Source organism: Raphanus sativus, unplaced genomic scaffold (assembly GCF_000801105.2).
Source record: "Raphanus sativus cultivar WK10039 unplaced genomic scaffold, ASM80110v3 Scaffold0117, whole genome shotgun sequence".
Lineage (NCBI taxonomy): Eukaryota > Viridiplantae > Streptophyta > Magnoliopsida > Brassicales > Brassicaceae > Raphanus > Raphanus sativus.
In genome coordinates this window covers 29,985-47,007 of record NW_026615437.1, presented here as the reverse complement: position 1 = coordinate 47,007, position 17,023 = coordinate 29,985, and the positions used below count along the sequence as shown (strand labels likewise).

The following is a 17,023-nucleotide window of genomic DNA, read 5'->3' as shown; positions in this document are numbered from 1 at the left end:
TTTGGGTCTTAGAAGTTGACCCGCATGGATTTACTTTTGAGCTTCATCCCAAAAGGCCTCTTACTAATTAAAGTTGAATATCTCTTTATAAATTAGACACTCCTTGTCTATATTTCTAATGTAGGATTTAATTTGATGTCTCACAGGTGCTTGCGGCTTTAGGGGTTTATGTGTTCCTCGGCTTCGTTTCCAAAAAGGTCTATTTTTTTGGTTTTGTATAACTCAAACTTATAATATAATAAAAATTATTGATGACAGAAAAAGAAAGGACAAGTCTTATAAAACTAGATATTATTTACTCCGTTCCTAAAGATCCACATTTTAAAATTTTGACATTTATTAAGAAAATATATTAAATTTTAGTTACCAATACATTATTTTCCATAATTAACTATTTCCCACAAGTTTTCACCAATAGAATTTTAATAAATGTAATTATGTTTTTTTAAGTTTACAATTTACATTTAATTTATACATTGAAAATATGAAAAATGTATCTTTTTGAAATATTTTTTTTCCAAAACATGTATCTTCTAAGAACGGAGGGAATATATATATAATTTTTAACCAAAAAGAAAATTGTAAAAAAAACATTGAGGTGGTTAAGTAGGTAGACTTTGGAGATCCGAATTAACTTCACCACACTAAATCTATGCAACTACACGAAATATCATATTTTATACTTTATTTGAATATCATAAAGAATCCGTCAGTAGATTAAATTTCATTTTGAGGATTAGTCCACACACTTTAATAGGTTCGGGATATCCCAAACTAATAAAAAAACTTAAAGCTATTTTTTCATTCTTTAAAAATTGATTTTGAACTAGAACTTAACAAACTGTACAACTCTATAGTTTTGTACACTGATGGTAGTAGTGTGACAATTATTTGGCCTCAATTATGAAAAGAGACCCCACTTTAAGGGAAGTCTATTATGATTTATGGATATGTACGCATACGCATATCCTCTAAACAGCGAAAAAATCTTTTTAAATTGTAACATAACACTTTCTGCAATATCGTGTGATAATATTATTAAATAATAAATAAATTTTGTATATATTTGAATTTATAATAATTTTAATAAAGTAATTTTTGATAAAAATTGATATATAAATTTTGATGGTTAATAATAAAAGAATATCACTAAGTTTTATTTATTATATTAATCTTCTTAACGCATGTATCTCAAAATTATGAAAAAATAAAAATTATAAAGAGAAATTTATCATATGAGTTTTTGTTTTGTTTTTGAAACTGAATAATATATATATATATATATGAGTTGTAATATATAAAACTAATATTTGAGTTTGAAAATATTCTATTATAATAATTGGTATAATACAAACTCATTTTGGACTTTTAATCAATACTAATTACTAAGTATATTTTAGTCGTGTACACATTTAATAAAAAATATTAGACTAATTTCAATACATTCTAAAATATAATATAAGAGATACCACTAAGCATTCTTAAGACGTTACTATATTTATTTACTTTTATATTAAATATAATATATTAGTATTAAGATCAAATATATTTATAGATTCATATAATTTGAAAAAACTTCGAGATATGTGTGATTTTGTTTATACTATAACTACATATTCAGATTTTGATGAAGATGAAAGTCATGTAGATTGCAATCAAATATAATACTGTTTCATTATAACAAAACTATAAATAGGCTATTTAAAATAAGCTAATACATATTAAGACATTAAACCACATATTCTATAAAAATATTATTTTAAAGATTGAATCAAGCAAAATATTTGATAATATAATACATAACTTTGTTTGAATATATATTCTTAACATTATGTTCTAACTATTGCTTCCACTTATTTAATTATTTATACGATGCATGCTATACTTATGAAGACTTTAAAATTTTGATCAGTGTATTGTCATCCAACTCACTATGTATATATATTTATCTTTGAGAAAAACTGAAGAACAATAACAAAATTATGAACACATTGTATATAGTGTTAACATATGATAGAGTTTACATTAATTAAAATCTCTTACAGATTAATTAATGTACATTACACTATATATTCTGTAACAAATATCCTTTTAAAGACTCTACTAGACAAAATATTCGTAATCTTTATCTATATTTATTTAATAAAGTTTCAGATAATAGTATAAATTTAAATTGATTAAATAATTTAAACCGATGATTCACAACTAAAAATTATTAAAAAGATGACAAATAATAAAAATACATAATATTATGGAGAAAATTTAACTAATAAGCAAAATTACTTTACAAATAATAGTATATTTGGTGTTTTGTTTCAATAAATAGTCAAGCATGAGCGGCTGAACAGAATAAAGAATAATATATAATTATTAAAACATTTGATACACAAACAAGTGTATATAAAACAAATTATCTCAATAAAGTAGGTAGGAACATTTTTTTATATCATATTCTTTTTATATGATGTAATAAACGTAAGACTGAGGCTTTATTTAAAAAACAACATCTGATACGAATAAAATATAAAATATATGTTAGTAAATTGTTTTAAACTTTTTATTGATATTTTCAATAAATTTAGACCATACATTTTTAAGAACTATTCATAAATAAATCAATTATAGTATATTATGATAAACGTACAGTCAAATTCTATATTTCAAACCAAAATAAATAAGCAAACATTATAAAAATTATACATGATAACTAAAATAACAACATTTTGATATTTAAATATTTTTAGTCCTAAATTTTATTAAATTATCATATATATATATAAATTAAATTATCATATATATATATATATATATATTAAATTATCATAAAATATATATATATATATAAATATATATATGGATATGCGTTTCCAACACGTCCTTCTTCTTAGTTTTTTTTTAAATCTTGTTTCTACGTTTCCATACGCCTCCGATTCTACGTATCCGCTTCCGTTTCCATGTAACATACTTTAACTATTATAATTGTATAATATTTATTGTTTATGTTAATTTAATTAGGGATAAAGAGATGAATTAATAGAAAATATTGCACTGGAATTATAGAACAATACTTATTTTGTTACAAATTTTTCATTCTAAATAACATTTAATTTGTGTGTTTCAAAAAAGAAAACATTTAATTTGTAACGGAAGGAATACATTAAAATGTAAAACAACATTTAAAATAAAACAAATGTTAAAATCTGACTAAATGGAAAGAGTATTATCATTGTCATAATGCCTTTTCTTTACCTCTATCGTACTTAAAAATTAAAAGAAAAAATATATAGACCATATAAATCATACAAACCCGTTTTGAGTTTCAAACACTATCTTTGTTGGAAGTTTAACATTTTGATGCCGAAGGCAAACATGAAAGCGAAAAAGACAGTGAAGCCCACTAAAACAGCAGCAATTGAGCCCATGCATAAGACTCGGGTCATACCCGTGATGATTCTGAATGTACCATTTTATCGTCGGGTCTTCCATCATACCCGGAACTTTAATCGTGTCTTCTACGTCACCGTACTGTGAAACAATCCATACACAGTCCAAGCTACCATTTCGGGATTCTCTGCAGAAAAGAAAAAGAAGGAAAACAACTTACATTGTTAAACAAACCCTTAGGGTTTCTTGCCAGAAAAGTAATAGAAAACTAACCGGTCTAGGGATTAGAAAACCGGAAAATAGGTTGAAAAGACAGTAGAAAGCTCCCGCGAAAACAGCAGCAACTTGCTGATTCGTGATGGCGACAGCCATCATCCCGTAGTATGTATGTGAATTAGAGGAAAGAGATGAATGATACGAAGAAAAACCAAAAGAATTTGACCACGGTCCATTCGAAACACAACATTGCGTATACAATCAACGTATAATACGTGGTTTGGAACAGTACATACGGTACTTCACATACCACCTGAGACCATTGCAATATTTCTAGTTAATTAGTAATTACTAGCTGTAAAGATTTCTTGTTAATCAAGTAAGTTTTAATCTCACCTGAGCTAGGGCATAGGGTAAAGCAGAGTACATTTTAGCAGCTCTTTCTCTATAGAACACAGTTCGTTCCACGGCTACGAGTGGTTGTACAGAAGTGGAGTTATGTACTCCCACGAATAAAACCGCAGCATACATCGCTCCAATAACCTTTGTAACATCCTTCGCATTGTCCCTATCCATACAAGACATTGTTTAGGGTTTATGTAAGTAAGAATTATCAGTTTAGGTCCTTAAAACAAACCTTTTTGCCAACTTTCCAGAAAATTGATCCGACCATGAGAGCTGCAACCAACGTAAAGAAAAATCTGGCTAGATTGTAATCTGGGGTTCTCCAGTAAGTTATCCAGTGTTTCCACAGACAAGATTTGAATTGTCCTAACAATGATTGTGAGAACTGCGTAGAGAAGTATAGATCTCTTGCTCCTTGTGGTGGTGTGCTTAATTAGTTCCTTTACAAGTTTCTTGTTTTGTCTACACCACAACCAGTTCAAATAATCAGTGTTACTTCTTGCGGATCATTTGTTTTTTAGCCTTATGTTTGACTTACTCATATAAGGATGATGTTTTGTAATGCTCAGAAAAATCCATCTCAAGCTTAGCTTCTGCAGCCATTGAGCTAACTTCTACCATCCATGTCGCCGGACTATACTTATCTTTTATTTCCAGAACTCCAGGAATTGCATGTATTTTCTTAAGAGAATAGTGATGAGGAAGATCTTATCTTCAATGCGAGATTCCTAAAAAAGAAAATTAAGAATCTAACCTGGAAATATTCAATAATCTTGTGGGAGTTTTGACCTAAAGGACCAGCGTAAATCACTTGTCCACCTCTCTTCATAAGCAGAAGCTCATCAAAAGCTTCAAAGATATCAATGCTAGGCTGGTGGATTGTGCATACTACAGTTCTTCCTGTGTCAACTGTGTTCCTTACCGTCCTCATCACAATAGCTGCAGCCCTAGCATCAAGCCCTGAAGTTGGCTCATCCATGAAGATTATGGATGGGTTCGCCACTAGTTCCACTGCGATAGTAAGTCTCTTCCTCTGCTCTGTTGATAGCCCTGTGATCCCCGGAAGCCCTACTATCGCGTCTTTTAGACTCCTTAGCTCTACTAACTCCATCACTTGGTCCACAAATTTCTACAAAAAGTTTATATTTAGATAAGCCTAGTGATCTCAAATTTTCTAAGTTGGGAGAGGAAGCAGTACCATTTTCTCATCTTTGGTGATTTCTTTTGGGAGACAAAGGAAAGCTGAGTAGATGAGAGACTCTTTAACCGTGACTTGCGGTGAATGGATATCGTTCTGTTCACGGTAACCTGAGATTCTTGCAAAATTTTCTTGTCTTTTATTGAAACCGGAGATTCTAATGTCTCCTTCAATGTATCCACCGGTCTTTCTACCAGTCAAAACATCCATTAAAGTTGTTTTACCAGCTCCACTTACTCCCGTCAACTACCACGTAGACATTTCCTATTTGTTTTTTGTTTTATGATTATATAACATTATTGTTGCAGTTTCAAGAAGGATTTGGATTTGGTGTTTTGTTAGGCATGTCTACGTGGTAGTTGACATTGTGTAAGGAGTAAAAAGCAGAACCATTCCTCTTTTCACGTAACTGCTTTCACTTTCTGAGCCAGTGACTGCTCTGTTTTCCTCTGTTTTCTCTTTAGAAACGATGGCTTGCGGCTTCAAACGCTGGCATATCAAGAGAACTACTGGCTACGAGTTTATTTTTCTATGTCTTTTATATTCTACATAAAGTCCCAATTTATTGTAGATATCAAGAGAGTATATGATAAAAACATCAGATTACCACCATTGTTTATCTATGTGATCACTGATAACGTATAATTTTATTACCACCATTGTTTATCTATGTGTCACCACCAAAAATAACATCAGATTACCACCATTGTTTATCTATGTGATCACCAAAAACTCTGTTACGCTTTTCCTGGCACGCAATCACCGGCAACAACTCTCAGACATTGGCAGATATGTTCATGCTCTGTATGCTCATGACTATGTTTTACAACATGTCCTTCCTCACTTGATTTGTCATGTTCCCAGTTTATACAGTTGCAGCGAACAAAGGATCGTGTTACGTTCTTCGAAAGCATTTCTTTGAAGCATTCTTTTTTTCCATGTTTGCTGCATTTTCCAGGGAATGGGATTTCATCCCAACAATCCCCGTCTATTTTTATCAACCAAAATACATTGTTAGTTTATAGAAAAGAAATTAGTATTTCAACGATTTTAACTAAGTCATGTTCTAGAACTCTCTTTCCTTCTTTTTTCTTTCAAACATCATATTTGTTGTTGTTAACAATCGATTATGTTGCATCTGTGTATCTTAAATCTTTGATGTACCAGTAAAATGCCCAGCACTCCTTGTTTCGGTTTAGGAAAATTACTATTTCTATTGGGAAAAGGAAATCGAGTTTTTTGAGACTGTATAAATATGTGTCTAAGAGTTGTATATTATTATCACATCATTGCCTCAATACATTTTCTTCTCTATTCTTTTTTAAACCTAAACGACGGTTGTTCACAACGGATTAAAATGTAGTTACCTTTCCCATGACTCAGAATGAAACATATGAAAACACAAGATACCATAACCAAAGTAGTACCCTTCATGATTCAAAATTTGATAAAGATTATGACTTGGACTTGCTCAATTAATAAGTGTAGAAGTTTTTGTTGTCGATACTCGTGATATATTCTAACCACGCATCTAAAACCATTGTTCTTATTTATATAAACACAAAGTAAAAACCAACCATTGTTCCAAGTTAATTTTAGAGAAAGAAACATAAGGATTGAGTCAAGTCAACTGGATCGATGGAATCGGTATTCAAATTTTAGAAACACTATTCTTAGTAAACTTCACTTTTCATTATTTTGGGGATTTGTTTGAGTTTTTTATTATTATTTTCGTGTGGTTTCTTTTTCAATATTTTGTTCTTTTTTTAAAAAAAATCATATACCGTAAACTATATCGTGATCTTATTACTTAAACTTAGAATCTTGAATCATCGAGAGAAATACAAATTTTTTGTTAGCGACTACCACAAAAACAAATCATAGTTACGATATATATCGTGATTCTGTGATTACGCCGCAAAACTATTAGCTGTGATATGTTTAAGTGATGGTTTGGTCTCGATACAATTGTAAATACGTGAAATATTGGTTTAGATGACACAAATCAATTTGGATTCAAATATGCATGTTATATGAGCGATGATCAAGCAACAAATCAAAACCTAATATTCAAGTTTAGCCTTTTCACACATTTTTAACATACCAACACATCTAATACAATATATAGTCCTTAATCTCCAATATTTCGCATCAGCACATATGAATGCATGCGAAAGATCCTGAGTTGCATGGTTAAGAAGATGAAAGATCCTGTGTTGTTGTTATAACACATTTATACAAAAACGTCTTTCTCTCTCCCCCTTATCTTTGTCTCTGCGACCAAACACAAATAGATCTGCTCCGGCCTAACCGGCGCGTCTGAGCGCATCCGGCCGTCGGGGGCTCCTCTCTCCTTTTCTCTGGTTTTATTTTTGCTTCACGCTCATTTTTCCTCTCCCATCGCTTTGTTTTCGGTCTCTGGCCAAGCGAATCTCCGTCGTTAACGAGCCGCACGCGAGGATTACGGTGACGGTGGAGGAACGACTTGTTCTGGAGTCGAGACGCGGTGTTCTGCAGAGGCTATGGCCGTTGGAGTCGGCTCTTATCGGCTGAGAGAGAGGTCACGTTTCCCTTTTAGATTCTCTCTCGAGACCCTAAGCTCGTGGTGGTGCATTGGCTCGCCCTTCGATTAGGCAGTGGCTCTATTGATGCTCTTGTCCAGTGAGGTGGGTGGTTTTCTCTGAGTGGTTCGGGGAACCCTCACGGCGTCGTCGGGTTCGCCTCCATTTACGGTAGAATCAAAGACAACTCTGAGACTGTTTGGTTCCAGAGGCGAGCTGAGGTTGGGTGCGGTGTTGGTTGTACCTGGTCTCTACAGTCGTCTATGGCTGCATATGGCTCGCGTTGGTGCATTGAGTGGAGTCTTACACAGTCGTCTATGGCTGTTTCAAGCTCTCCTTGGCGCTCCACTTGTCTTTCTGGCTTATCACTTCGTCACCAGTTTGAGATCTTCACTAGTCTTGCGGCCGCTTCTCTATTGGAGTCGAGCTCTTGTGTTTGCTTTGTTCGTTTTACTCTTGACACGAGTGGATTGTTTGCGAGGCACACTTCCGTTTCTTCGGTTCTCGAAGACGGCAAGAGACGTCACGACTTTGTCACTAGGTGGCGGTGTCTCTCTTGGGTTCAGCTGCCATCCCGATGCCGGTGAAGGGTTGCTTGATTCGTCATTGGTAGTGTAGCTGACTTATATGTGTGCAGGTCGTTAGAGCTCTCTTGGATTGGTGTGTGGTTTTGGTGGTCAGGCCTCTTTAGCGTTCAGGTTAGGTGACGACAGTGGTGAGCTTCTGTTCGGTTGGGAAGCGGTTTCAAGCGCTGTATGGTGCTGTGTGCAACTCGGCTTTGGTGGCATCTGCAAAGCTCATGGTATGTATCCGAAACCTTCCCCTACTTGTCGTTTGGAGCTTCATGTTTAGAGATGGATACAAGCTTGGTGGAGTTCCGGGGTAACCATCTACTCTGTATACGACACGAGAAGTCCCGGCATCCGAGGCAACTTGGAGAACCTCACCTTTTAGTGATCATCGTTAACGGTTGAGAACGGTTATCAATTCTGAAGAATTACGAAGACATATTAGCGGAATGTGCCGGGTTTAGTGGGTGGGCGAAGCTAGTTATTGTAATAGTTTGACTTTGGAAATTTTGTACAATACCAGCTTGTAACCGGATCTGAAATCCCCGTTTATACGGATAGAATTAATATATATAAGTATTTTTTAAAAAAAATCCTGTGTTGTTTTACGACTTGGCTACGAAGTCTTTTGGACTCTAGACCCGTGCCTTTGGTTGTATCAATTTTATTCAATTTGACAGAAAGCACTTATCCAAAACGTGGTTCAGCTAATTTGTTACAAAAATTTCGTTTTTTTGAAGATGTTAATTTTACCAAAATTTTCAATTTGTTCAAAGAAAATAGTCTCTTAACATTCCATTACATTTTCTAAATCAACGTAGGAAATTTTCACTCAATAAATTTTTATTCATGATAATCGAATTTCATCAAGAAATGAGAAAATCATTCCCACCCTCCCACCAAAAATATTATTACAACTTCGTAAATAATCAGCCGAATAGAGAGAAAATATTTAGGAATAGATTTATTAATTAGGTGAGAACTCAATCATCTTCTTTTGCTGATTCAAGCTCTTGTAAAACTTCTTTATAAACTCATCCGCAGCTTTGTCCACATGTCCGTTAGCCACGTCACCATCTTCCTGTAACGGGAACGGTGAGTCCGTCACGCGTAAAGCTCTCACTGACGGAGAACTCCGTCCAACCCCGGGCAAGTAAGGAGACAACGCCGCCAAAGCCGGCGTGTTACAGCCGCTTTCTTGATTACCTCCACCGCTGAGGAGCTCAAGCACGGCTCTAGAGGCGGAAGTGTCGTCTTCTAGGGTCGGTGGCGCGTGACCACACGCGAAGAGACTAATGTGGTGACTCTTCTTCTTGAAGGCGGCCATGTTAAAGGGAAATGAGTAGTTTGGAGTGTCGCTGCAGCTAAACTCGTATTCTTTCCGCGGTAGGGACGTGGCGGTGGAGGCGGTAGCGGAAGCTGGGACGCGGCGGCGGTTGTGGAAGATGAGATTCTTGCCGCGTTTGAGAGTGGCGTTAAAGTCGGCGAGGAGCTTTTGCCTTGAGATGCCTTTGTGTAACATGTACATGACAAAACGTACGATGTTCCATAGCTTCTTGCTTAATGGTACGTTCTTCTCCATCTCTATAGTTAGAGAGAGAACGATATTACTATTAATTATTTTTGTGTTGGCTTTGATATTTGCTTATGGATTAAGGATCAATGTGTGTGGGATTTATAAAGGGGAAAGATAGAGAGAGAGTAAGACTTGTCTACAAAGTACTTCAACGTGGAACATTACACAAATATTTTTAATTATGTTGCTAAATAGCTTTGGTATTTCAAAAACCCCAAATAGTGGAAAAAGAAGAAAAAAGTTGGACTTTAATCAACTTTTTTTGACATCAATCAACTTTTGTTGTACTTTAGATTGCACTAAGTATTATAGCCTATATGGATATTAGGTTGTGCTTTTTCTTATATAAAATAAAATTGATATACATACGAAAATAAACTAGTGTGGGTGTATAATGACTTAGCCTTCTACTATGTGGTATATACGCTTTACAACTGCATCTTTTTATTTTAAAAGTGTTCAATATTTTGAAGGAACTGAAAAAAACACTACTTTATATTGCAACTGTGGGCAAACCTTTTGTCTTTATACTTGCTTTCTAGTTGTCTTTTAAGAATTTAAATCACACACCAGTTTACCATTGGTGTAATGAGCACCATAAAGTTTAGGCAAAGAAATAAAAAAGCTTGTGAAATTGAAAGGGAGGTCCAAGTTTCAAAGAAAGGCAGATTCAACAACCCAACATTATGCAAATCTCTGCAAGCAAACCTTATTATATATTTTAAGCAGTAAGTGAAATAACATAATTCCACGAAGAATGGGATAATAATAGTGTAAGTGACAACTTGAAACTAAACTCAAATATTCACAGTGCTCCAAGAAGAAATAGAGCATGTTAATGGAAATACTCTTTTTTTTTTCTTTAAATTTAAATTCATTCCAAAGAATAATTGACCCCAAACAAGAGAAAACGACGACAAAAAAATCTTACCATATAATTAAGAATTATCAGATCTCCATTCTCTACTGGAGTCTTCTGTGTCCATTTCTCATGAAATAACACTGGATATTAGCAAGCATTCAAGATACTCTTTTTGTGCCGCGAGCGGATGCAAGATGATCCTACACCACATGAAACATATATATGTTGAAATAAAAATAAGCATATATATGTTGTTGCGGTATCGCTATCAGTATACGTAAAGCAGACAAAGGTGGTTGTAAAGCTTAGCTATTATAGGTGAGACTGATGATGTTTGCACGTATAAAGGTAAATTGAACAAAATTTGAATCTTGTTCAATGGAGAAGCTTGCCAATAAATCGTTTATGTTGCAGTTGACCCAAACATGACAAATAGCTCAGGCACCTGACTACCACCACGAGCAGGCTTTTCGCCAACAGTCATTCCAGAGAAAATTGGTCATGATACATCTGCAAATTGGTCATCGTCATTTTTCTTCTCGCTGCTACTCAATCCAGTGTCAGTGCTATCCCCAAACCAATCAATATTCATTCACGAGTTTTGCTCTCAAAGGAGCAAACTTATAATCAAAAGGGATATGAGTGAGAAGAGAGATAACCTTATGCCTAACTATATGGGGCTTTTGCTATCAAGACGTTTTGAGGATGAATTATGAAAACTCCTTGACTATGGAGACATGAGAAGAACGGTGGAGGAGGTCGCAGAGCTCTTCGAGTCTTTAAACAGGAGGGAATACTTTCTCTCCATCAGAGGTGATGGCGTCACCTCCAATATGACATAAGAAGACGAAAAAACAGAGCTTTTCAGAGCAAAAAAACAGAGCTTTTCTAATTGCTGAAAAATTTCACGACTTTATAATCAAACCATCAGCATCATAAAACCACCACATGTCTGCACGGATTTTTTGTAGTAAGGAACAATCTTTACAAGCACATGGATCAAGAAAACAAATATGGGAAACATATACAAAGAGATCATATGACTTAAGAATAGTCACGTATAGTCCTTTTCCACTGATACCAACAAGACCTAAATCATTCAAAATATATACAGTTATTTTTTTTGAAAATATATGACCGTCTATTGATCTAGAAGCATAACACGAGACATATACACAGAGATCTCTATAAGTGAGTACCGGGTAGACTTACACTGATATTTGTAACCAAAAAACTAAACGAGTAAGTTAGTTACCAGACCAAGATTTCTTTTGAAACCGCAAACTAAACGTAGACAAAACGTAAATGCTTGTAACCCTAAACAGGGACATCAATCTGTTCTAAACTGTTAGAATTCGTAATTTACAAGTTGTCTGGAATGAAACCACGGTTTTCCATTAAAACTTGAGGCTTGTCATCCATTCTTAGACCTGTAAGTGTGGCGATGATAAAACATTACTACAATCGATTTTATACTCACTGAAACCGTAACTACAATCCAAGTTTGTATCAAATCGAAAATAACAAATTCAAGTTTTATAATAAAAAATCCAAAGTGTATCCAGTATCCGGTTTGGTTTGTCATAACATATCCAAGTGTATCCAGTATCCGGTTTGGTTTGTCATAACAAATTTTGGAAAGTTATTAAACCCTTTATTTGTTAACCAAAGTGTATCCAGTATCCGGTTTGGTTTGTCTTGGTCTTTCTTCAATAAACCCTGCCAAAACGGTCTTATACCTTTCTTTTAATTCAGCCCTCTTGTATTTTTAAAAAAGCTGTTGACTAGCGATGAGCTAATGATCGAGTTGAAGGGTTCTTAATAAATAAATACATGTATTGAACATGTTCGTTGTAAGCATGGTTAGTTATAAGATTAAGAGCATCTTTATTATAGGCTATTAATTAGTAATGAGTTAATAATCAAGTCAACAGATATAAAACTGGAAAGATTCTTGGGCATGGAAGCAAGACAACGAATATGAAGCTTATTAAACTCTTAAGATGTATTATTCCACCGGCCTACAACCAATCACAAAACCTTCGTTGGATATACTGTATTATATAGCTATGGATAAGTTAAAAACGTGCTATCATTCAACAAACTAAGCTTATGTAGAGATATAGTTAATTAGGAGAATAATGATCCCATCGATCTAAATTAATCGACGTTTGGTGTATTTGGTAAGGTGGCAGCAATGTACCTTGTAATGATGTATTGAGTTTCTTAAAATAGTAAGAGCCATAAGAGTTTAAGAAAAGTCCACTACAAGAAATATGAGTATTGGTAGCAGTTCACAGTAGCACGAATTCACTAACTGCTACCAAAAATGCCAAAATCTGATCATAACTATACAGTAGCACTAAATCCGCGCTAAGATAGAATTTTATTAAGCGGGAAAGCAAAAATAACTACTATAGGTGAACATTTGTTTTGGAGCCAATACTTAGCCAATTTTTTGGGTTTACCTTAGCTTCTTACCAGGAAAAATAACTCTTCTCTTTAAAAAAAAAAAAAAAAAAAAGAGAGAGTTCATCTCTCGTCGTCTCTGGCCCGTTTCCCCTCTCGAGCTCCGACCACTACTCTGTGGTCTCCACTCACCGGCAATCGAACACGGTGGCGCATCTTGTCCACTCTCGAGCCTCGCCGCCGTGTCTATGCTCCTCAATCCGCCGCTCTCTGCTTCACACCGCAACAGTGTCGCCGTCGTTTGTCACGTCGGAGCTCTCATCCATCGCTGAGTCGGTGACAAAACCACAACACGATAGCACCTGCTCCAAATCAAGCTTCTCTGGCGCGTTCTTGCTTCACAACCGGCATCTCCGTCTTGTTCCGTTCTCGTCGTCACCGGAATCAAAACTGTAGAAGAGCAACCATGGCATTTCGACAAAAGGTTTGGGTTCAAAGCTTGAGATGACTCGTTTTCGAAAATCGATTCATGGTTCGTGTTGTATTTGTCTCTTTTTGTGAAGCTTAGAGCAGCACTGCCTCTGTTTTGTTGATTTATCTCTCTCTCTTTCATATTGTTTGGTACTGACTTTGTTTTCCTCCATGAACTCCAGTGGTGAAGCTTTTTAATGCTGTAATTCATTTGTTTAGTCTCTGAGAGAGTGATTCATCTTATTCAAGACTTTTGTTTCAAACAGGTAAACAAGTTTCAACATGCTCAGAAGGGATTGAATGCTTCAAGGTCAAAAGACTCTCAAGGTAGAGGTTTTAGATATTGATCTTTAGCTTGAATATTTCGGTGTCCACTCTCTTGTTTTTGGCTTCTAAATCTGTTTTTTTTTTGTTCTATTGGAACATCCATCAGTGTTAAAGAAGCTAAGAAAAGAAGCATTCTTCTCGGAGTTGAGAAAAACGAAAAGAGACTCCAAGGTTTGTCTCTTACTCTCTCTTTTAATGTTCTTTATCTTGACAGTTGTGTGTGTTATTAAACCATCACCTTTAGATGAACTTATAAGCAAGCTAGTGTTCTGTCTTGATCTTGTTTCTATTGAGATATTAAGGGAACGAATCACTTTCATTAGTGAGAGCTGTTAGCTTCAAGTGTGTTCTTGGCAATTTACTGATGAGATTTTGTGGGATGGTACAGGCTCAAAAAGCTTCAAATTCCACTGAAGACGAAGCTCCTGCTTGAGCTGCAGTATCATTTGCTTTGAGAGATCGCAAGCTTGCAATCTTCTTTGCATAGTCTGTATCAGATGTTGTTGCAGTCTTAATTGGGGGATCTGGAACTTCATCTTTCACCACCTCCCATAGCTCTCTGTTCATCAGTGTGGTGTGCATCGTTACTGCCCAGAACTCGTGGTTTGATATCTTGTTCATCGATTCATTGATGTTTTTATGCCCAAGTTGTGTTCAACAATTATATGATAAAATTCTGAGTATGAGATTTTCTGTTATATTAGTTTGGTTTTTATAGAAAAGGAATTGTAATTGATTATATCTGAGCTCAATTCATGGACTTGGATAAAACTAATGTTAAAAGTGAATGATTCTCTTGTGTTCATAAAAATAAAATGAAGAAGTAAACGAATGTTCTTTTTTTAACAAAAGTAAACGAATTTTATTACTTTAAATCTTTAAAAAATCGATTTATAAGAATATTTTTTGTTTATTTATATTTTGTCTTTATTCTAAGCAAAACCTAAAACATATTTTAAAACTCTAAACATAAATTTAAAAACTTCAATATTTTCACAATAAAACTTTAATATTATATTTAAATTTAAAATTTAATATGTTTAAAAATCTAATCTTAAATTTTAATTCAAAACCTCAAACACTAAATTTTAAATCTACACCCTATACAATATCCTTAACCCCAAACTTAAACCCTATATACAAAATCATAAATCTAATGTTTACAACATTATAATAGAAAGATTAAATTTAAGCTCCAAATATATAAAAACTCAAATCATATATTCAATCTTTTCAATCTTAAACTTATGCTCAAAGTTTAAATCTATTATCAAATTTAAAATCTAAACCTCAAAACCAAATCTTAATTTACACCCTAAATCTAATACCCTAAACCCCAAACTTAAGCCTTGCATACAAAGTTATAAATCTTAACTTTTTCAAAGTTATAATATAAATTTTAAAATTAAACTCCATTATATTCTAAAACTCAAATTTATAATTAATTCTACATCTAAACCCTAAACCACAAACCTCATATTTACATATATCATAAAACATCAAATCTTAAGTTGTAATAAATTATAATTTCTATAAGATGAAACTCTAACATTTTAAAAAATTTAATCACAGATCTTAAATATAAAATTCTAAGTTTAATAATTTTTGAAAATTTAATCTCAAACCATATATTTGATTCCAAATTTAAAAACTATAATTTTATACCCTAAACTCTATATTTAAACTTCAAACCCCAAACTTAATCTCTACATACAAAGTCATTAATTTAATATAATATTTTAACATCAGTCTTAAATTTAAATATGCTAATTTTATTATAAATGTTTCAATTATACTTTTGAAATTATAAACTTAATTTAATGTAAAAAACAGTATAACAAAGAAGAAGAAAAAAAAAGAAAAAAAGAAAAAAAAGCCTTGACCAATAAGGGAGAATGGCGAGGATAACCAATAGATCAATCTTCACCGTTAATTTATGTCAATCTAATGGATATAACTAATCGATTTTTTTATTATTTTAACCACAAATCGACCAATAATACACAAGGACGAAGATCAGTCTTTCTTTTAACTACAACCGTTGATTATCCTAAATCTAACGGACAAGAATTCATAAGGTGTAAAGATGTGTTTGTCTCTCTCTCTCCTCTTACCCCGTAATTCTCCCCTTTCACATTTCTCTACTCTGTGTCTTCCTCTCATCTTTTTTTTTCTTATCGAATCTGGAATGATGAGTCTGCTTGCCAGATCTTGTTTCCGATCTGTTTCCTCTTTGCGTATCTGTAACTGTTTGGTTTATATTGAAGAACGATGGATTGGCTACAGAGAAGAGTAAGTAAAAGTCTCCCCATTTTTTATTATAAAAATTTGGATTGTCTCCCTGTCTGAAATTGTTGATGAAAGTTTGAATCTTTTTCTGCTTTTGTTTTGAAAACTGTATTCAAAGAAAAAACAGATGAAGAAGATGAAGAACAGCCGGATATGGAGAGAAGAGGCGGAGGCAGAGGCATAACAAACGACAGATGTGGTGGAGCCGAGCAAGAAGAAGAAGAAGAAAGGCGGAGAAGGAGAGCAGACAGAGACGCAAGGAGGAGGAGGATGGAGTAGGAAGATGACGGGCAGATCGAACGGTGGTGTTCGTGGCTGGTGGTCTCGGCGTCAACGAGGAGTGCGGCGGAGATCGAAAAAGAACGTGGTTTAGTTAGGTTTAGTTAGGGTCAGTTAGGTTTGGTTAGGGTTAGTTAATAAACCGGGTTTGTATGTAAACCGGTTTTTTGTAATAAACCAATACATTTGTAAACCAAAAATTAAATAATAAATAATTTTATTCACAAAACCAGTTATATTAGAATTTAATTTTAATTTTTAAAACGTGAATTAAAATATATTAATTTATAATTTTAATTAATAATTATGAATTTAAAAATATAAATGAGAAATAATAACATAGCATTATATCTATGTAATTATAATATATTTTACAGCGTTATAAAAACGTCATAAAAAAAACACATTATAACAGTAGACCAATGCTATAAAAAAACTAATCAAGAGCACACGTTCAATGCTACAATATGTATATTT

The 17,023-nt window shown here is 33.7% G+C and overlaps 2 protein-coding genes, 1 long non-coding RNA gene and 1 pseudogene across 4 annotated transcripts; 1 reads left to right on the top strand and 3 right to left on the bottom strand.

The window, feature by feature from the left end:
- Positions 1–3,182: 3,182 nt before the first annotated feature.
- LOC130501195 (ABC transporter G family member 29-like) lies at positions 3,183–5,365 on the bottom strand (annotated as a pseudogene).
- A 569-nt stretch (positions 5,366–5,934) lies between these two features.
- Positions 5,935–6,637, bottom strand: LOC108810787 (putative defensin-like protein 233). The gene is made up of 2 exons (XM_056996072.1): positions 6,571–6,637; positions 5,935–6,191 (listed from the first exon to the last, which is right to left on the bottom strand). The coding sequence occupies exons 1-2, from the start codon at positions 6,635–6,637 to the stop codon at positions 5,941–5,943; spliced, it is 318 nt and encodes a 105-aa protein (XP_056852052.1). The 3' UTR covers positions 5,935–5,940.
- A 2,474-nt stretch (positions 6,638–9,111) lies between these two features.
- Positions 9,112–11,563, bottom strand: LOC130501194 (uncharacterized). 2 transcript variants are annotated; one of them, XM_056996068.1, is made up of 3 exons: positions 11,431–11,563; positions 10,841–11,337; positions 9,112–9,915 (listed from the first exon to the last, which is right to left on the bottom strand). In XM_056996068.1, exons 2-3 carry the CDS (start codon positions 10,841–10,843, stop codon positions 9,301–9,303), a joined length of 618 nt encoding a protein of 205 aa, XP_056852048.1. In that variant the 5' UTR covers positions 10,844–11,337; positions 11,431–11,563; the 3' UTR covers positions 9,112–9,300. The 2 variants fall into 2 exon arrangements, with proteins under 2 accessions (XP_056852048.1, XP_056852049.1); XM_056996069.1 differs by having other exon boundaries at positions 10,841–11,281.
- A 1,477-nt stretch (positions 11,564–13,040) lies between these two features.
- Positions 13,041–14,625, top strand: LOC130501197 (uncharacterized). Its single transcript, XR_008939572.1, has 4 exons — positions 13,041–13,664; positions 13,918–13,978; positions 14,085–14,149; positions 14,367–14,625. It is a non-coding gene; the product is annotated as an uncharacterized LOC130501197 (long non-coding RNA).
- Positions 14,626–17,023: the final 2,398 nt, after the last annotated feature.

Excerpts from the sequence above, each read along its gene's own strand:
- LOC108810787 (XM_056996072.1), bottom strand. The coding sequence starts at position 6,637 with ATGAAGGGTACTACTTTGGTTATGGTATCTTGTGTTTTCATATGTTTC. Across the intron at positions 6,192-6,570 it reads CATTCTGAGTCATGGGAAAG|ACGGGGATTGTTGGGATGAA; the intron begins GTAACTACATTT and ends TGATAAAAATAG.